The following is a 20,082-nucleotide window of genomic DNA, read 5'->3' on the forward strand; positions in this document are numbered from 1 at the left end:
TGAGCGTGATTGACGAGAGCAAGCGTTCGTGCATCACCGAGACGGATGTTGCCCGCCTTTTCAACGCAGTCGGGCGGCGGGTGGCTACGGGTGTTCCGGGCGAGGACACCTTCCCGATGGGCGGCTACTTCAATGAGTTCCGACGCGAGGGTGTGAGCGTGGAGCTGGTGCGTGAGCTGCGGACGGTGGTCACAGGCGCAATCGCTGCGATCGGTGGCGATGTGTCAGCGATCACGGCGAGCGCAAATTCATTCCGCAAGTGGTACAGCGACGCGCAGAACGCGACGGCCGTCGCCTTGCTTGGGCGAGGCGATGCGGTGAACATTGCGATTATGCGGGCTGCGAAGCAGGTCTTTGCCAGATGGTACTGTCCGGGAGGGCGGCTGTACGTGCCGGGAGCTGTGAGCGAGCTCGCGTCGCCGGCGGCCTTCGGTGATTTCGAGGTGCCGGGTGGTGTGGTGCGAGACCTGCTCTACAGTCTGTACTCTCAGCCCACAAGCAAGTGGTTGGCCAGGGTGGATCGCGCTGAAAGGCGGATGCCGGAGAGGGTGGACGTGTCGCAGGGACGCAGGCGGCGACGACGACGATGAGTGAGCGCACGATGCGGAGCGGGCGCGTCGTTGAGTTTGCGGTCGACAACCGGGACATGGAGGGGCCTCCGAGACAGTACGGGCCAGTCACCGTCAAGTGTGTGAGAGTGAAGAAGAGACTGTGGAGAGATGCGTCAGAAAAAAAGATATTCGTATCTTTTTGCCCCCCTCCGCGCAAAAGTTTGTTGTGCGCGTAAAAATCGCTAGCGGCCATGAATCGGTAGGCTGCAGTTATGTGTACTTTTAGCTTACTGGGAGAAAAGGGAGAGGGGGTTGTGTTCTCTAGGCCCCTAAGGGCCCTACGCGCGGCGTGAGAGCTCGGAAGCGAGCTTTGCACGGCGATCGAGGATGGCACGGTTCACCCCCTTCACCCGAAGAGCGATGGAGATGCGTTCCGCGTGGTGTGACACAAATGAGAGGCGGGAGTGGGGAGGGTACCGGTCGGTCAACGGTAACTTGCGGTTGTGAACAGGGTCGTTTGGTTATATCCGCATGTTACAAACCGGTACAAAGTTGTCAAAGCGGATGCCGAAGCCGGGCAGCTCGCAAGCATAGCCCGTCTGCGCCCGCGCAGTCAGCTCCTCCATGAGCCGGACCCCGAAGGGCTCAGCCCTTGTGGGGGGTGCTGCACTTGTTGGGGTTAGGACAATCAGCGCGCTTATGGCCCGCAGGGCCCACCTTGCCCGCGCACCGCCCGAATTTGCCTTGGTCGGTGACGAACTGGTCGCACACGTGGTTGTGCTTGCATGTCCCGTCTGGCTTGAGCATCGACGGCACATGCGCCTTGCCCAAGTTCCAAGCTGTGCAAGGGGCCCCATCACTCGAAAAGCGTCCATTCCACTTCTTTGCGGTGTTGCCTGTCTCCCCGGACCGCGGCTCCCCGCCGCGTGTACGAAAAAAGGCGGACTCCTGCACGTTGGGGTACACGGCCGCGAGAATGAGGCGCGCCTCATCCATCATGCCGGCGAGATAGACCTCCTCGGTTGCCTTGCGCAGGGAGAGCGCCCCGCCAGACTCCTCCACCTTGCGAATGAAGGCGACGAATAGACACACAGCAAGCTGCCATGGATGTCCGCGATCGAGGATCGTCTCGTAGACGACGTACTGCAGGAAAGCAGTCAGCTCGGTGGGTGACGTGCCCAGTCCAGAAGAAATCATCAGCCACAGGTTGAGTGCGGCCCCAAATTCCGACTCGGTCTTCGGGTAGACGATGCGCGCACTGTGAACTGAGGTCGCCCGTTGCGTGGTGGTCGTCCCGGCGTTGAGCGACGCAGTGGTTGACGATTTTGCAACGCCGTCAGCCACCTCCCGGCTCACCTTGGCGAAAGTGAAGGTATAATCCCCAGTTGGGACGGTTGGACCGTGCTCGGACCCCCCGGCGTCAGGGATTGCAGTCTCCTTGAGCGTCCTCAGGAGGTCCAGGCTGCGGGTAATGTTCGCAAGCTTTCGGGTTTTCTCTTCCCCCTCTTCCTCGGCCTCGACGCCAGAAAGCTGCTGGGCCAGCTGCTCGACTGCCTCCATCTGGCAGATGCGTCCGGCGGAGATGGCCTGGACGATATCGCCCTTGGAGGTATCGGCAGTGATGGAGAAGGGCGTGCCCGCGGCTGGGCGGCGGCGCATCGCCACAAGGGCCTGAAGGGCGTTCGTCCCAAAGATGCGCAGGTAGCGCGGCCGGATGAGGGTGGCAAGAGTGACGGTACTCACGACTCCGACGCCTGCCATCGCCGACGCGTTGGTCGCGACAATGGTGATGGTCGGGCACCGTTGATCTGTGTCGTAGGTGCAGGATGCGATCGAGCTGCCACACGAAGGGCAAACAGCGCCGACTCCCCCGAGCCCCCCGAGGACTAGTAGCGGGATCATGACAAGGCCGTACTGGTAAACGGCGACGGAAAGCGTGCAAAGCAGGCCACCGCGGGCTCGGAGAGAGGCGTGGAGGAGGGAGACCGACTCTTCTGAAGGCTCGTCAGCATGAGCACCGCCTCCACGGACTCGGCGGAGCAGGGAATCGATCCGGGTCTCAAGCACGTACGTCTTGATGTACGTGTCCATGAAGTAGCCAACGTGCCGCCCCATGGAGCGCGTGGCGAGGTAGATGGCGGAGAAGGTGAGGAGCACACCTGCATAAGGGCCCATCGCCGCGTAGTCCCGGAACGGCTCGGCAATCGCCGCCGCCCCGTGGCGGAACAAGGGGTACCCTCCACTGAGGAGGAGGAGGACGCGGACAGGGGTGTAGTCACAGAGTGCGCGAACCTGATAGCCGACACAGTAGACGAAGACGGCCATCCTGAGGAAGAAGAGGAGCTCAGGTCCCCCGTCACCGCTTGTCACCAGCTCAATCAGGGTGGTACCCAGCAGGTAGAGGAGGACTGCCCCAGCCCCGGCACGGTAGACCCGGCTAGTGAGAAGGGCTGCAAGACCGTCATAAGCGAGGCCCACGGCGATCGACCAGAGGAATAACGTGAACTCGATCGTAGTGTAGGCCCAGCCCATCAGAGAATCGAGGCCACTGGCCTCTGGCTCTGCTCCCGCCTGGGATCTCCTATTGCGACCCAGAGCTAAGAGAGACATCGCGAAAACCGCGCCAATAAGTTGCTGCCGATAAGTTCGCCCAACGGCGGCGCGGCGTGCAATAATTGCAAATAGGAAACCGCGCCAGACCGGCGGCGCCGAAGTGGAACGGCGCCTCGCACGGCGGACACCAGCAATATTAATAATTGACTTGAGTCGCCATGGTAGGACGCCGCCCTGAATGATGTTGATGACGGCAAAGCAACCCGAATAATAATAGCCATTGCTCCCTCAGTGTAAACGACTGTGAATACCGAACTCCCCCGTTCACACCTAGTCACCGTGGCCCAACTGGGGTCAAGCCTGCACTCTCTCCACTCAGTGTATAGTGAGTGAGCAGCGCACGAGATAAAAACAAAAAAAAATCGGAGCACTCACTGCGCACCCGCTCTCGCCGAGCGCCTGCTCAAAGGCGGTTGCCATTTGCATGGTCGTTCACCTTGCGCCCCGTCAGCCGCGTGGCATTGATTCGCTGGTCTCACCGCGTCAATCGTTTGTTTACAGGTCTACCACTCGAGCCTCAACGGCACGGAGACCGAGGTTGCCTGCGGCTGTGCGATCCTGCCCCTCAAGACGAGCATCCGCGGGCCTGCCGAGTCGGCGGCAGAAGGTGCACTCCGCCGTCCGGCGCCTGCCGCCGGCTCAGCCTTTCCGCAGTCAGCCTCGCCGGGCCGCAGGTGAGGAAGATATCGTCGACGAGACGCTCGGTTACTTCAAAGCCAACGTCCTCTTCAAGCACTTTGAGGTGAAGGGCGCGGCGGACCGAACTCTAATCTACCTGACGCTCTACACGACGCAGTGCCTGAAACGGCTGGAGACGTGCCCGACGCAGGTGCCACACTCCGCGCCGCTCCCACGCGCTGTGCCGCCACGGGCCGCGCGACGGGGTCACAGCTCGCTCAGACGCATCGTACCTGCGCTCTTGGGCCCTTGGCCGCACTGCAGCGACACACCATCCACGCTCTCGGGGACCGGGCGCCGCCGCCACGCAGACGGACGGCGTCAAGGCGCTGACGGCGCTGGCGCACGAGGCCTTCAGTGCGCCGGGCGAGCCGCGCTTCGCCCTCGCCTCCTTCTTCCCCGCCGGAGCAAGCCCGGCAGAGCTCGGTGCGCAACGCCACCTCCCGGCCCCGGAGGGTCGGACGCGGGCGGGTCGGCGCTGTTGGCGGCGCTGTGATCGGCCTGTCCCCACCGCCGCCTGCGCATCGCGTCTCCCCGAGTAGCCGCCCACTCTTCCGACCGCCGAAGAGTCCCCCGCGCCGGATCGCAGACCTCTGCCGCGCGTACCTCAAGCAAGCGCGAGAGGAGCTGGGCCGGCGGCTGGCTCTGAAGGTTGCTGCGACGCACCCCGCGCATCCCGCCCACTCCACCCCCCTGACCGCGACTCCGACCCCTCCCCTCTCCCGAGGTTTACGGCGACAACGGCCCGCCCTCAAAGCTGTGGATCGCCTTTTCGAAGCGCAAGTTTATGAACAAGGCGTTGTGAGATGTGGGTCATGATGTGCGAGTCCGAGACTGAGAGAGCACTTGAGAGAGCGGCAGAGCGCCTGCTGCGGTGCCGGTGGGCCCTCAGCCCGCGAACTCTGTGTGTGTACCGCGCCGGCGGCCGCTTGTGTGAAACGATAAAATGAATAGGGCCGACAAAACTGTCAACTCGCGACGCCAGGGGCCGCAGGCGTGGCCGCGTTGCGATGGGAAGCTCTGCCCTGGCGGGAACCGCGCGTGCCGCCTCGCCGCCATCCGCCAGCAGTTGAAGCAGCACATCGCCGTGCGCCGAGCCACATCCCTGCTACATCCACGTGGCAGCGGCCGCGACGATGCTGGCCAACGAGAAGAGCAGTAGCGCCGCGCGCGCGGACCGCGCAGGCAGGGAGAGGTGCCCATCGCTGTTGAGAGCGGCGGCAAGGCCGGTGAGCAGAAAGAGGGCGGCGGGAATGGCAGCGGCCGGGAGCAGCCGGCCAGACACCTCAAGCTTTCTCTGGCCGTCCGCAGCGCCGGTGGCCGAGATCGTGCCCAGCGGCACCCAGCGGCCGAGCGCGCCGATTGCGAGGAGCGGCGCCTGCCAGCCCGTGTGCTCGGCATCGATGGTGACGTACGCGAGCACGCCCACCTGAGAGCGAGGGCGCGGGCACGCGTGGGCCCCGAAGGCGTACGAGAGCTTCTCGGAGGCGTCTCGGAACGTCTCCACCTCGTGCTGCTGCAGGAGGTCGGGCTTTTGCTTCAGAGCGCTGCGAAGCGCGGACCGCGCCGAGGGCGCGACGACGGGCATGCTCTCCCACGTGTCCGCCGTCTCCGGCACGCCCACGCACAGCGCGGCGAGCAGCAGCGCCAAGAGAACCGGCAGCGAGTGGGAAGGCCCTGCCGCCGCCGCCACGACAAGCGCGACGCCGCTGCAAATTGCAAGGCGCCGGGGGAGGGCGCGCGGCTCCTCCGGCGCGGAGGCGCCGCCCTCCCACGTGGCGACCAGCTCGCGCCACAGCGAGGCGGGAGACAGCTCCTCCGGCGTCGGCCGAACCGACCATGCAAGGGCACCGAAGGAGAGGAGCGCGGGCAACCGCATCGACTCGGGCAGTGCCAGTCGGAGTGCACTGCAGCCTACTGCGGAGTAGCCGAGGCGCGCCGCTGTCGGCGCAGCCTCCCACCGCTGCACCAGCCCCGCACCGGGCAGCCGCTTCCAATCCGCATCACTCAGCTGGGACAGCCAAGGCGGCGCGCGATCGGCGAGCGCGCCAGACAAGAGGTAGACGGCCGTGCCGACCGTGTCGTCTGCCAGAGGGAGGACCGAGAGGTCTTCGGGAGGCAGCCAATCGCCGTACTTCTTGCGCAACTCCCGCTCGACTCCTTCAACGGAGCCGTGTCGGTGCAGCAGTTTGCGCGTGTCCGGCTGCCGCTTGTCGATGCCGTGCGCCTCATAGAAGCGGGACAGGCGGTAACTCAGCGCAGACTCACGCGTCCGCATCGTGCCAGCGTACGCAGTGTACAGCACGAACCCCACCAGCGCTGATTTCAGAGCAAGGGTTGGCACTGTCATTAGCACAAGGCCTTCCTCGAGTGGCGCCCGATGCTTCACTCATGCTTCGGTGTGAAGGGCCTCCAGGGCTCGCACTTCAACCTCTCACAGGCCAGCGCACAGCGCCATAGGAGGTATTTTCTTCTCAATAACAAGGCTGTGAATCACGCCCGCTGAAACAGTTGGCGGGGATTTTTTTGCGCCAGTCAATAGAGCATGAAAATACCTTTCAGACGGTACCTTTCTGTCCTCCAGAGTCGAAGAACTCGTCCGGTGGCTGGCCGCCAAAGTGGCTGGACGGCGCCGCGGCGCACACTGGTGAGCCGCGGAGCACACTGCGGGAGCTGTCCTCGGCGCAGCCGATCGGCTCCCGCGGCCTGGATGGTGGCAGTGGCACTCTCTGAGGCTCCCTGTACCCTGATTTTTTCAGTGTATGTGGCTCTTACGTACATTCCCGTAGGAGGACTCTGCTGACTGACACGGTTTGTCTGGATCCCTTGTCTGCGTTTCTGACGTGGGGACTGAATTTGGTTACGGTGGATCGTTGGTCGACGTCTGCTTGCCTGCGCCTTCCCCACCCCCATCAGCGCCGTCGCCTTCGTGTGCCTGAGGGTATGGGGGTGGGCGCCACCCTGGGGCTACCCATAGCATCGTCGGCTCAGTGATGGGTATCCACTCTTGCCCCCGAGCAATCAAACGGTACCTCACTCAAGCCGCGAGGCGTCGAGAGCCGAGCTCGAACGGCGCGGCGAGGCTGGTGCGAGCGAGGGTGAGGGCGAGGACGAGTCGGAGGACGAGGACTTTGGGGGGGGGCGAGGCGTCCGAGTCGGACAGCGTGGAGGAGGAGGAGGAAGGGGAGGAGAGCGAGGAGGAGGGGGGCGCTGCCACATCTGAACGAGCACGGCCCGAAAACAGGGACACGTACTAGTACTGTGCCGCTGCACACGAATGCTTGAGGTGGTACTCCAGTGGCACGCGCGCCGCAGCGCGGCGCGTGCGGCCGTCAGGAGCGGATCCGTCAGTTAGTTGTGTTTACGCCGGGATCGTGTCCTGAGTAACCTGGGCAACCATTCGGGGCCATTTTTGTTAACACCCTCGCCCTCGCCCTTGTGTGGTTCCACCCTAAAAGGACGTCCTCGTCGCCGCGAGAGGAACCCCCGTGTGAATGGTTTGTTAAAAGACAGAGGAACCCCCGTTGCACACCTCTTGAGGCGACGAAAGTCGCGGGGCAAATTCATCGTGCTGGCTATCGCCCGCGGCCCCCTCTCAGCCCACCAAAATCCCCCCCCCCCCCCCCAGATGCGCGATGGAGATCTGTATCTCTGAGAGCAGGAGGAGCGTGGTGGTCTAGGCGGCATCACATGACCGAGCAGCCACACGTCTTGTTCGAGCAGGGAGATCCGTTGGTGGCTGGCCAATAGCCGACCCAGGCCACTAGGGGCACGCTCAGGCAACATATCACGAACGTCGTGCAGCAAATGATGAGAAAAAAGATGCTTGCGCCCAGGGCGACCGTCGCAAGAATGCCCGGCTCGATCACCCGGAGGTATTCTCCGACCCGCTCAACGTCCACCTCCAGCTTTCGCCTGCTGCCTCCGCTCTCTCCCTGGCCTGTAGGCGCATTGACGTCAGGATCGATGTTGTGGGATGTTGGCCGAGATGAAATCGCTGCCGGAAGTGGTAGAGGCGACGCAGCGCCACTCGAGAGGAGAAACGTCGCTGCTACGATGAACGAGCTTGGTTGCATGATGGCTGGCTCAGGAACGAGGAAGCCGGTCTGCGCGAGCTTTTGACGGACGGCGCGAAAGAGAGGCGCGGCTCAAAAAACATGCCAATTCGACCGGCGATCTTATTTTACGATCCATTTTGACAGAAAGAAGCGACGCGCGCGCAATATTGTTCACACATAGTCGACCCCCCCCCCCCCCCCCCGTTAGCTTCGATACCTGCGTCGCCACGCCATGTAGTTGACGAGGGCCGCTGGGCAATCGGCAGTCGGCAGGTCCTCCACGCTGCTACCCTGCAGCTCGGCAAGTGCCGTCTCCCGCCCCTCGGCCGCCGCTCGCCGCCTCTCCTCCCGCGTGTCGATGATCGCCTCGCCGCGGCAGCGGAAGAGAAACGGCAAACCGACGCGCTCCTCGCCCTCCTCCGGCGCCAGCACGCGATGGCGGCACGAAGTGTACTCGCCTAGTGTGTGCATGGGGACTGAATGTGCACGGCATGTGTGTTCGGCGCCTCGCGTCAACCCAAAGGTACGAATACCGTGAATACGGCTGCAATATGGCCGAAACAGCCGAGTTCGTCGTCCCGGGTCCTATTCGAATCAGGGTCTGAGTCCCGCATCTAGGTGTACGCGCCGCCGCTCACCGCCGCCAGCGTGTCCCCCACCATCACAGTGAGCAGGCCCTCCGTCTCCTCCGCCGCCTCCCCCTGCCCCCCCTCCAGATCCACCCAACGGCGGCTACTCTGGCGGAACGCCTGCAGCCCGGGCACAGAAGCGCGAGGGTCGAGGGTCAGCAGGCCGACGTCGTTGTGCTCCTCGCAGGCGACCCGCCGCCCGCTGGCCAGAGTGACGAAGCCGGGCGCGTCGCTCTTGTACCGGCAAGCCCGCAAGCCCGAATGCCTACTCACATCGTCCGGTTCAGCGTCGGCAGCTCTCTTGTTCTGGAAGGGCGCAAAGCCCGCGTGCCGCAGCGGCGGGCAGCCCGCATGCGCCTCAAGCGCCTCCTTCGATGTCGCCGCCGCCGCCGCCTCCTCCTCCGCTTCTATCGCCGCCTCGGCCTCCTCCTCCTCCGCCGCCGCCGCCGCCCCCTCCTCCGCCGGCAGCTGCGGGTCGAGGAGCGAGGCGAAGAAGCCAGGGCTGGCTCCGAGGTCGGAGGCCACGTGCGCGAGCAGCACGCGGGCGACCCGGTCGAGGGTGGCCATGCTCCGCTCCGCCAGCGGCGTCAGCGCAGGCTCCGCCGCGTCGCCGCCACGGAGCGCTGGGTACACTCCTCGTCCTCGTCCTCCCTTCACGAGGCGCAGCTCCAGCTGCTCGCGGTTGCGGCCGCGCGCGAAGCCGGCGAGCGTCCCGCTCGCAGGCCCATACGCGCCCGCCTCCTCCAGCTTGCGTGCTTCGGGCGCGGCAAACCACGCGGCGGCCGCTGCCTCTGTCTGCCGCAGCAGCGCCGCCATGTCGGGCGGAAGGGCGAGCTGAGCATATCCGTCTCGGCGCAGCCGCGCGCAAAAGAGGTGAGCGCAAGCCCGACCGGCCAACAGTGGCGCTAGTTCCAGCGGCGGGTCATCGACGTCTCTCTCATTGCCGTCGGCCGCCGCTATGGCTCGCCCTGCGACGAACTTGCGGCGAGCTGGCCCGCCCTGCGAGCCGACCCGGAAGGCGGCGATGAGATCGTCTTTCGTAGGCCTAGCGGCGTCCGAGTCTGGCATGGCATGCTAAAAGGAAGAAAGAGATCGAGAATTTTCATGTGCTCTCAGAAGGGGGCGACCGCGAGGTGGCATGAAGGTCGCAGCGAGAATCGGCGAGAGACTGCGAAGAGAGATAGGAAGAGGCGGACGCCCAAGGGTGGGCGACGGCTAGCGCATCACACCCCTCTCCTTAAAATCCCTGTGTGGTGGCGGCGTGCCGTCCTCCCATCCCTCCCTTGGGTTGTCCGTTCTCTTTCTTTCTTTCAAAAGCGGCTCTAAGTGCACTCAACCGGGGTGGTCTTCGACGGAAGGTTCGGGAGATGAGGTCCTGGAAGTTTGTTTCTGCCGAGATATATGTGGATGGAAGAGCTGACTGGATGGACAGAAGAGCTGTTCCTGTACACTCTGTAGGATTTTTGCTAAGGTTCCACATGCCCACGGCGGGCTCCCACCACCCACGAGCCACGTGTTGTTTGGCGCGACACGGAGCGGGGCTGGGCAGGGTTCACCCACCCACACGACAGGCAGGGAGGGTCCCAGCCAGGGATTCCTCTCTCGTATAGGCCACAGGTTGCACCCGGCGGCACGGGGGCAGGCGCGGGCCTCCTAGGATTCCTACTGGTTGCGCTCTCCTAGTTCTCCTGCTCCGGACAAAAGGGACAACAACAAGTTCGCAGCACGTTCGGTGGCCACTGGCGGTCGGTGGAAAAAAAGTTGCGGGATGTCTGTGGGCCCGAGAGCGATATGCCATGTCCGCCTTGCGTTGTTTCATAACATCGAAGGCTAAGCTCAAAAAAAGTTTTTGCTGTGCATCGGCCTGAAACGAGAGAGGCTGCCCCCAGAACAGCCAGCCGACAGCCCGGTGCGCCCAAGTGTGCCCGCTCCAATGGCGCGCGAATCGCCACCCCCCTATCAGCTTCTCCCCGGTGATCCGTTCAACCTCACACTGGGCGTGCTTGTGGCCTCCCTCCTCGCGGCGTGCAAGCGAGTTCCTGGGCTCGCACCCCTTGTGCAGGTGGCGGCCTGTCGCTCGCTGCCGCCCGCCGCCCGCCAGCTTTCAGCCCGTCCCTTCCTCACGCCGCGCAGTGGCAGCTCAACGCGTACACTAACTGGAACCTGATCTTCATCATGCTGCGGCTTGCACTGAAACAAAAACAGTGGGATCCGTTCCTGGCAGTCAATTCGGTCGGAATTCTCGTCGGCTTCCGCACCGCGATGGCGCAGGCAGACACAAACGCCGTCGGCGAACGCGCGCGCCGCGCCCGTCCCGTCCCCACCCGCATGCCGGTGGCGCAGGGCATCGACGAAAACATGCGCACCAAGATTCGGCACTTGGGGCTGCCGCTATCCCGCCGAACGTTCGTCTGTCTCGATCACCTGCTGCACACGGTGCCGCCGGCGCTGCTCGTCTCGCACCTCGTCCGCCGCAGGAAGCGGGTCCCGCTGCTCAACATCGTCTACGTGAGTCGCGCGTGTGCCGAACGCAGCGAGGGAGGGAAGGGGTTGAACGTAGCGTACGGCCATAGGTGATTGGGCTGTCGACGTGGTTCAACTTTCGGCAGAGCGGGCTCGCCCACGCACCGAGACGCGTGCCACGGCTCCCTGAGTTGCCCATGGTGTGCGTCCACAGGCAGAGCGGACACCTCGACGCCTCCGAGATTTACGTGCCGCACCCGTGGCGGCGCACTTGGGCGCGAGAAGCCGCCTCGCACCCCTGCCGCAAGCCACCCTGGCCCCTCACTTCGTCGCTCCGACGCGCTGCCTCCTGCGCCCGCTGCCCCGCGGAACCATCAATCTCCCACAATTTCCGCCGGGTCCAGGTGTCCATTCTCGTCGGGTGCGCTGCCACGCCGCCTCTGGTCGACGCGCTGATCCGCAAGGAGAGGTGGCGAGTGCTCGCTCTGGCGAGCGCCATGCTGCTGCCGTACCTCTCCTCCTCGCTCGACCCGAGGCTGCGGCAGCGCTACTTCTTCGAGTTTCAGCTGCAGCGGTTGCGCAAGGAGGAGGCGCATGCCCGCCCCAGCCCTCTTCCCGCACCCGTGCTGCACACAGACACCCTCCCCGGACACCTCCGCAGCAGTCGGCGCCCACCCCGAGAAAATGCCCGCAGGAGTCGAGGACGTGCGAGGACGCGCCGCGCTCTGTCACGCCGGGCGGCGCCTTCCGCAGCCGCCCCACCGGAGCGCGGCAGGTCGGTCGGTGCAATACGACGGAGTTGTGAACACGGAGAGAGATGTGTTCCTTGTGGCTTAGAGGGTGTCGTTTCTGTTAACATTTGCAGCAAACTTGGACACCACACACCTTGATTTCCGTGTTCTTGTCGACTTGAACGGACTTGCAGCACCGGGGCTGGCCGTCGGGGCTCTCTTTTCGACCACCAGCTGTGTTTGAGCGGACCCGCGCCGCGACCACGTGCACACACCACACAAATAAATAAATAAAACGGACACCTCTACTATAGGAGATGGGTAAAAAGGAACAGGTCCCCGCCCTGCGGTCTTTGTGCAGGGTTCTTTTGACACACACACAGCACACACACCTCTGGGGGGAGGCGGGGGCCCCCGGAGGCACCGTGCGCCGCGCAGCAGTGCGGAAACGGGGCCCCGGCTCTACTAGTCTCTACTAGCACCAACTTCCCGATTAAGCTAGGTTAATCAGAGGGCAGATTTGGAGAGATCTCGAGGAGTACATACAGATAGACCCTCCAACCATCAGAAAACTCCAACCTGATCGGTCGTACTGACCGCCGACAGATCACTCCAGACAGCAGACAGGCCGACGTCTGCACGCGGCCGGCCGGGCGAGAGGCTTGACACGATCCGACCCTGCGACCCTGACGCTGCTGCTCTAGCTATCAGCCATGCGCTGCTGACTGCTGCCACAATGTGCGACCGGTGCTGACCCACTTGGCGGCCTTCCCGGTCAGTGGTGAGGCGCAGTTCAAGAGCTGTCGATGGCGCGATGCCGCACTGGTCCCACATCGGTGACACGAGACCACCACGTTTGCCGGTCCAAGAGAGAGGCACCGGCGCTGTCCTGAGAAGGTGCATGGTCCCTCTTGACTGCCCATGCGCGCGAGGCTGTGTAGGCATAGCCTCGAGAGTGCCAGCAGCCAGTCCGAGGCAGTTTGTGACGCGCATTGCGTCAGAAGCGTGCACGCAGCTGGAAGGACACCTTCCTACTGGCCGTACGATCAGGTCGTCACTGAATGCCGAAGACTAAGGCCGCGAGCTATGCAGGCGGTCAGTTGAGCAGCATGGCACGGTCAGCAGCGCCGAAAGGATGTCGCAAGGCGTGATAGCATGGCCGCAAGTACGCCGAATCCCATGAAAACAAGTAAAAAATAGCGCGAAAAAGAAAAATGCCAAAAAAAATCGGCGCCTGCGGCGGGCTGGGGGACCCCATCTCCCCCCCGCATGGGCACCCCCTAGGGCCCTCGCCTCCCCCCAGAGACACACACACCACTCTAGTCTCTTTGTGCAGGGTTCTTTGTGGGTGTGGTCGGCGACTAGCCGGGGTCGTCCTCCCGATGGGGGGGGGACTAGCACTAGCCGTCTTCCTTCTTCCACATGGTCCCTCTCGCGGGTTGTGTGGTGAGTTCGGCAGTCGATATGTGAATAAACCGACACAACTCTTTCAGCAGTCGTGTCGCCTTTTGACTTCCCCCGCATGAATCCAATCTCTGTGTATCATTTTTGGACGCTCTAAGCTCTACATCACGCGCAGAAGGGACACCTCTCTCTACTCTGCGCGAACCCCGGCTAGCATCGCCATCTCAGCCAAGGACGGATTCGCTGGACTCTTGGTTGAGCCACGAATCGGCACGGGCGTGGCTTGCACGCGATGCGCGGCTTGCGCGCTGCCAGGCAACCTCCGCGTACTCGCGCGCCTCCGCCTTGAGGTCCGACAAGTCTTTGTACAACGCCTTTTGCCGGCCTGTCAGCGCGTCCTCCGAGGCTTGGGAGAAAATGGACGAGCGGCGTGTCGGGGGGGGCGAGGGCGTCTCGACTGCCGCAAGCTCGCTTGCAGCAGCAGCCGGCACGAGTGAGACCTCGGGCTCCGTGGAGGGCGCCACCGCCTGCTGTGCGGCCTTCACGGGCGATTTTGAGGGTGACTTCGCTGGCGACGGCGGCGCCTCCACCCCGAGGCAACGCACGACCCGCGGCGAGAGCAGCACGTTGGAGACCGAGCGTTGGAAGCGCTGCATCAGATCGAAGAGACTTGGCTCGGCCGCCGCCTCGGCCGCCGCCATGCGAAGGTACTCTGCGTGTGCTGGGTCGACGGGTGGGTCCCCCTCATCGTCCGCCGCACTCGTGGCGGCCCCTGCAGCCTTGCCGCCGGCGTCGTCGCCGCCAGCTGCGTCATCGTCGCCCGGTGCGTGCTCCGGATCTGCGACCTCAACAAACTCTGCAGACTGGGCCGGCGTCGGCGGCGCCACGCGCGGTGCAGCCGCCGCCTCCAACTCCAGCTCCGGAGCCTCGGGCTCCAGAGCTGGCGCAGGCTGCTCTGGCGCCGTGGCGGGCTCATTCTCCAACGTCAACTCCGCTTCCGGCATTGGCTCTAGCCCAGGCCCCGGTGTCGGCTCCAGCGCCGTCTCCTCTGCCTCCTCGGGCGTGCCCGGCTGGGGCTCTGCCAGCGCCACAAGCTCCTCCTCCGCGTGTTCGTCTGAGGCATCCACTGCCGCTGCCGCCTCGGTCGGCGGCTGCACCTCTGCATTCGCCTCCGCCACGGACGGCAGCGCCGCTGCGTCCGCAGTGGCCTCCATTGAAGACTGACGAGAGGATGGGTGGTAATCGTCCGCCCAGCCACTAGCTGGCTCTGCTTCTATTGCCTCCACGGCTGGCGGCTCTGCCTCTGCTGTCTCAGCGGGCGCGGACGGCGCGGGAGGCGCAGGTTCCTCCTTTGACCGGCGCAGCTGCTCCGTCCGCGTCATTGGGACGCTGTGAGTTGAGGATCGCAGCTTTGATCCCTCACCACTCAACCTCCTCGACTTTGCCGCCGAGACGTGAGCTGCCTCGCGCACGATTTCAGAGTCGGTCCGAAATACAGCATCGGGCTCGGCGTCGGCGGCGTTTGTCTCGTCCTTCTTGCCCCGCCGCTTGAACACCTTCGCAACGCGCTGAAATGATGAAGAGCGGAAGATCTTTGACATCGCGGTGGTTCGAGGGATGCCCGGGGTGGACTGCCGATGACTTGCGTACGTCCTTGTCCTCGAGGTCCTTGCGATGCAAACATTTCCCAGAATACTTCCCAGGCTGGTCTATGAGAGGTTGAGGTGCGAGCCAGAAGGCCCGCGCGCAGGGGTGTGGGACATGACTTTCCTTTAAGAATTCTTTTTGATGAGCTTGCCTGCGGCGAGGGCGGTCGAGTGCACGAGCTATGGTGGCATGGCCGTGCTGCGTACGTCGCCGTCACTCGTTAGTGTATGGATCGACATACAGTGTGCATGTTCTGTGCTCTCTAGACTCTTCCTGTGTGCTATGTGAGCATACTGGGGGTTGGCGGTTGCTCGTTAAGCTTTTACCAGAGGAGCGCGTACGTACGGACAGGGAGTGCGCGTGGGCTCTATCTATCTAGTACACGCGCCATCGTAAGGCCGTCTAGCGCCGTACATAGTATCGAGATAGTGGTTCTATTCGAACTCGATTAGACGATAGACGATACCCATTACCTCCCGCGGCTCTCTACGCTCAGGTTGTGTGAATCATAGCGCCATAGGACGTATTTTCTTCTCACTCATAACAAGGCTGTGAACTCCTGTGTCCGGGGTGTGTGAAGTGAGGACGGACGGACGGAGAGACACTCCACTCGAGTCGAGGTGTCGACGCGCTGCATGCCATGGGTCGTGACACTTTCTTCATCGATGTGTTAGTACCGAGAACTGAGAGTGCCTCGCCGTCCTCGCAGGAGTCGCTTAGGCGGCTCCCGTGGTGTACCTGTGTTAGTGCCAGTGCGCGCCAGTCCCGTGCCTAGACCCTAGTGTCGTGCGAGGGAGTTTAATTTAGGCTGAACAAGCTTTTCATCTCGCACCCCGTCTCTTTTCCTTTCCTTTTTTCTCTACAGCACCCTCTCTTTTCCTATCTATTTTCCCGGGAAAACTCCGTGTCAATTTGGGGGGCTCTGAGCCGAGTCTGAGGCTATTTTGGGGCCAAAATCAGCAAAATCGGCCAAATACCGGGTATTTTGCCGGGATACCTGACAAACCCCGGGTATACCTGGAAAATACCCAGGTATCGTGCCGATTTCCTCAATTTTGCCTCAGATTTTGCCCCAGCCAGCCAGAACAGCTCTCAGACTCAGCTCTCAGGGAAACTCGCCACGTTTCCCGAGCGAGGGAAACTCGAGAGAAACAAGAATGGAGCACCAAACACCCTCTGTTTTCCCTGGAAATTTCCGGAAACGCAAAGTGCCCAGGGGCGCCTCCGTTTTCTTTTTTGCAAAAAGAAAGAAAGAAAGAAAACAGACAACCCAAGGGACGGATGGGAGGACGGCACGCCGCCACCACACAGGGATTTTAAGGAGAGGAGTGTGGTGCTAGCCGTCGCCCACCCTTGGGCGTCCGCCTCTTCCTATCTCCCTTCGCAGTCCCTCGCCGATTCTCGCTGCAACCTTCATGCCACCTCGCGGTCGTCCCACTCTCGTCGTTCTCCCTCCTGTCGCTTCCTCGTCCTCTGTCGCGTCGCTCTCCTCTGCCTCGCAAAAAGTATGTGCGGCCTTGTGCCAAAACTGAGCTCTTCCTGATTCTTTTTTGATGAGCCGGTGTGTGTGCCAGTCCGCGTGATGGCGGCGTTTCCTGATTCTTTTTTGTCCCGTGCCCAGTGTTGTGCGAGGCTGGGGTGACAAATTTTTTTGAGAGCGCCTTCGTTGTTAATAGTAGCAGCCCAATTTTTTTCGATGCGCTTGACAGCGTTCTGATGAGGCAACTCGCCCTCACGATCTAAGAAGCAGGGTGTCTGGAGATAATGGACGAATATTTCTATACGCACGAGCCGCATCCGGGGCCGCGCGGCGGCGGGAGCGGTCGCGCCTGGCCGCGCACCATCGATCGCGGCGTGTCGCCCGGTCCAGCCGCAGTGGCCCCGAGCGATCGCGGGCAGATTGGCTTCTTGAACGTCACCTTTGTCGCGCGCGACGACCCGCTGAGCGCCGCCCGTTTTGTCGAGGGTGCCGGCGCCGCCGACCATGATGACGAGCACCACATCTTCCGGTCGCACGTCCGCGGGTTCGACCCGCACGAAGCTCGGCCGGCCACCCTCCAGCGGGCCGAGCGAGATCTGGGCGGGTGGGCCAGGGCTCCGCCGGCTGCGGAGGTTGAGGAGCGTGACGACGACGGCACGCAGGTGGAGGTTTGGAGGCGGGGGGGGGCGCGGACGGGGGGCGGCGACGGAGGGGAGGCGCGGGGGCGAGGCAGCGGCGAAGACGGCACGGGCGAGGCTGGCGAGGCGGGCGAGCGTTGCACTTCCGCCTCGTGCCGCTTCGAGTGGGAGCTGTCGCGAGACCGGGGGGCGGCAGGCGACGCCGGGGGGGTGGCGCCGGCAGCGCGGGCAGAGGGGGGCCGTGGCGGTCGTCGCGGCCACGGCGGGCATGGGGGGGGGCACCAACACCAACATGACCACCGGAGGGAGAACCGACCTCGCGCCACCCCGCCAGAGGGCTTGCCATACGGGGCCCTGCGCGGCGGACTCTCGGGCAGGCTGGGCCAGGTGAAGGCGGCCGCGCTGCATCTCTCGACCGCCGAGGCGCTCGCGGCCTCGGCGCTCTTGCTGCTCGCCGGCCTCGTCGCGGTGTGTGGCCTCCGCGCGTGTGCGAGGTGTGCCCCTATCCTCTGCTGCCTCTCCTCTGCTGCCTCTCCTCTCCTGCCTCGCCGCGGCTTCTCCCCTCTCCCCACCGCGGCCTCTCCCCTCTCCTCTGCTGCGTCGCGGTGCCCCTCCTCTGGCTCTGCGGAGAGAGAGAGAGAGAGAGAGAGAGAGAGAGAGAGAGAGAGAGAGAGAGAGAGAGAGGCGCACACCGTTGCTCACACCGTGTCTCGGCTGCATTCTCGCGCCGCTCGCGTGCATGTACACAGGCGCTGCTGCTCTGGTAATGGCGACGAGAAAGAGTACCGCAAGGCGCGCGGTGCCCCGGGTGCCAGAGCGGGGAGAGCCGGAGAGCGCGTCTTCACGTTCTTGCACGTGTGACCGCGCAGGCAAGACGCTCTTCATCCCTGTCCGGCTACCTCTCCACTGGCAGCGGATGCGGTCTCCTGCTGGAGACCTCCACCGGCAGCCTGCAGGAAGCCGCTCTCTCCGGGCTCTGCGCGCCGCGTGCTGCGCTGCGAGCGCGGCGAGGCTGTGCTGAATAGGTCTCGCCGATGCTTGCGTCTTCAGACCGCAAGTCGGCGCGCGAGCATTGGAGGAGCGTGCGGGCGTCGCGGCAGAGCTTCTCCTCAGGCCCGAGACGCTGTACCCCCCGGGGAGTACACTAGCGCGCATCTGCCGGCAGATCCTGCGCGCTTGTGCGCTCTGGCACCGAGATGTCTGGGATCGAACCGTTTTGGCCCTTTGTGTCCCGCGTCGCACCCCGCCTCCCCCCCCCGTTTATGTTTCAAGCGGTCTTGTCGCGGGAAGTTTGCTTTTTGCTTGGGGGGTAGGCCGCTCCCCCCCGGGCATTTCGGGGGAGGGGGGCCCCCCCCCCCCCCCCCCCCTCCCCCCCGCGCTCCCCCGCCCGCCTGCGCCTCCCGCCCGCCCCCGCCCGCCTGCGCCTCCTCCCCTCGCAAGAGGCCGCCTCTCGCCATTCGTGTGGTGCGAGCGCGGACACCTGACGGTCGGCTGTCGCGGCCTGCCAGGGTGGGATGGCCCGCCAAAGTGCGAACGCAGGAGAGGACCAGCCTCGACGCATACCCCCCCCCTCCCCCCTTCCTTCCACTTCAGGCGCCCACCTCGCCTACCGGGTGGTCTCCCGGCGCCGGCCTCGCGGCGAGCTTGTTCGGGCGCATGGACGTCGGCGCGCTCGCGGGCAGCGAGCGGGTGCTTGAGCAGGTGGCGCGTGAGAGCAGTTACGACGAGGACGTCGAGGGCGGCGGCGGTGCGTTCACAGGCCGGCGGGGCCGGCTGGACAGATATAATCTCGAAATGCGGCCGCCCGCACTCGCCCGGAGCGGCGGCTGGAGAGGTGTGCCGACATAAGACGAGGGCATGCGATCGTTACTGCGTCTGGTTGCCATCTCGTGTAGGCGCGGGAGCCACACGGAGCTTCTGGGCAGCTACGATTCGGCCGTTTCGGACGGGGAGGACGGGTAGACGAGATATACGTCGCTCCTCGCTACTGTGCGCGGGCCCCGCGCACAGGTCTAGTCACAGGCCCACAGCCGCGGGCACGGCGTGGCGGACGAACTCAAACAATTCTGACTCCTCCACGCTCCGCGGTGAAAGCCGTAGGGTCCCTAGGAGGCTTTCCGCTTGTCCAAATGACTTCATCTTCAAAAGTAGCAGGCGCACATCGCTACGCTTCCAGGTTCCAGCACATCCAGATCCACAGGGATGGCGGGAGGGGGGGGGGCGTGGTCGAGAGGCGTGGAGGGAGGCGGGAGGCGCGAGCGCGCGACTGAAAGAGAAAGGCGAGAGCACGCTACGGCTTTAAGTAAAGGCCGTACGGGGTGTGGACCGTGAGTTGACCAGGGGTTGTGCGCCGGGCCCTCCTGCTCGGCTCCAGCCAGTAGACAAGTCTTGTCACTAACAGAGTAGAAGGATCTGACCTCGGGGCCGATGTGACCAAGCGCTGGTAGCGTGGTTTTACCTCACACCCATGGTCTCACAGTGTGCCGGCAGTCGCCGAGCAGTGTCGCTCACACAAGCCGCAGCACAAGTGACTGAGGGCCAGTGAGGGCGAGCCCATCGCTGTCACAGCTGTGGTAGCCGCACAGTAGGCTGTGTCAACTGTGCAGAGCGTGTGAGCAGCCGAGGAGCTGCTCTCCAGGCTTCTGACGCAAAGAGCTGCATGCCATCGAAGGCGCTGTCGAGGTTCGCCGAGCGCGGCGCAGGTTGGAGGACACCGTCACCGACGAGCGGGTTGGACTTTTCACTCCGGACAAAGACGGCGACACGCACACGAGCTGCGGCCGTGTCGCCGTCATAGCGGCGAGGCGCGGGACCGTCTGTGGAGAAGTGGGTCGCGTCCTCCGATTTCCTCAACTCACGGTCCGCTCCCTCTAAGAGGGCGGTGAGGTGGCGACGCCGCGTCACGCCTCACGCAGATCTATGGCGTATGGGAATAGTTGGGGAGAGGGAAGAGAGCGGTGCGGCAGCGTTAGGTCCTTTAAGGAAGCAGATGGTGGGTTTCGGCAGAAGACTACAACGGCGCTCCCCCTGCGGCTACGCGGCGGGTCGCGGGCGCGCGCGCCGTCGATTCCGCCACGCGAACGCGAGGCAGGGTGCGGCGAGGCGGCGGCGCCATCGGTGAGGGGGCGGCGGCGGGGATGGGTTGGGGGGAGGCGCGAGCCTGCGGTGGCGGCTAGGGCGGCGGCGGCGG

The 20,082-nt window shown here is 64.2% G+C and overlaps 4 protein-coding genes across 4 annotated transcripts; 2 read left to right on the forward strand and 2 right to left on the reverse strand.

Moving 5' to 3' along the window:
- Positions 1-3,588: 3,588 nt before the first annotated feature.
- On the forward strand, positions 3,589-5,458 carry ARPC3 (ARP2/3 complex, subuit 3; the record flags this gene model as incomplete). Its single annotated transcript, XM_005790204.1, has 6 exons — positions 3,589-3,594; positions 3,666-3,771; positions 3,839-3,993; positions 4,154-4,268; positions 4,432-4,493; positions 4,570-5,458. 6 exons carry the CDS (start codon positions 3,589-3,591, stop codon positions 4,645-4,647), a joined length of 522 nt encoding a protein of 173 aa, XP_005790261.1. The 3' UTR covers positions 4,648-5,458.
- A 2,646-nt stretch (positions 5,459-8,104) lies between these two features.
- Positions 8,105-9,345, reverse strand: EMIHUDRAFT_109627 (hypothetical protein; the record flags this gene model as incomplete). Its single annotated transcript, XM_005790205.1, has 2 exons — positions 8,105-8,317; positions 8,539-9,345. The coding sequence occupies 2 exons, from the start codon at positions 9,343-9,345 to the stop codon at positions 8,105-8,107; spliced, it is 1,020 nt and encodes a 339-aa protein (XP_005790262.1).
- Positions 9,346-13,351: 4,006 nt separating this feature from the next.
- Positions 13,352-14,728, reverse strand: EMIHUDRAFT_225115 (hypothetical protein; the record flags this gene model as incomplete). The annotated part of the gene is made up of 1 exon (XM_005790206.1): positions 13,352-14,728. One exon carries the CDS (start codon positions 14,726-14,728, stop codon positions 13,352-13,354), a length of 1,377 nt encoding a protein of 458 aa, XP_005790263.1.
- A 1,797-nt stretch (positions 14,729-16,525) lies between these two features.
- EMIHUDRAFT_440285 (hypothetical protein) lies at positions 16,526-19,060 on the forward strand (the record flags this gene model as incomplete). The annotated part of the gene is made up of 5 exons (XM_005790207.1): positions 16,526-17,684; positions 17,762-17,848; positions 17,918-18,008; positions 18,485-18,709; positions 18,788-19,060. Coding segments are annotated over exons 1-5 (1,821 nt in total), but the record flags the coding sequence as incomplete, so codon positions are not given.
- Between the last annotated feature and the right edge of the window lie 1,022 nt (positions 19,061-20,082).

Source organism: Emiliania huxleyi, assembly GCF_000372725.1.
Source record: "Emiliania huxleyi CCMP1516 chromosome Unknown EMIHUscaffold_121, whole genome shotgun sequence".
NCBI lineage: Eukaryota > Haptophyta > Isochrysidales > Noelaerhabdaceae > Emiliania > Emiliania huxleyi.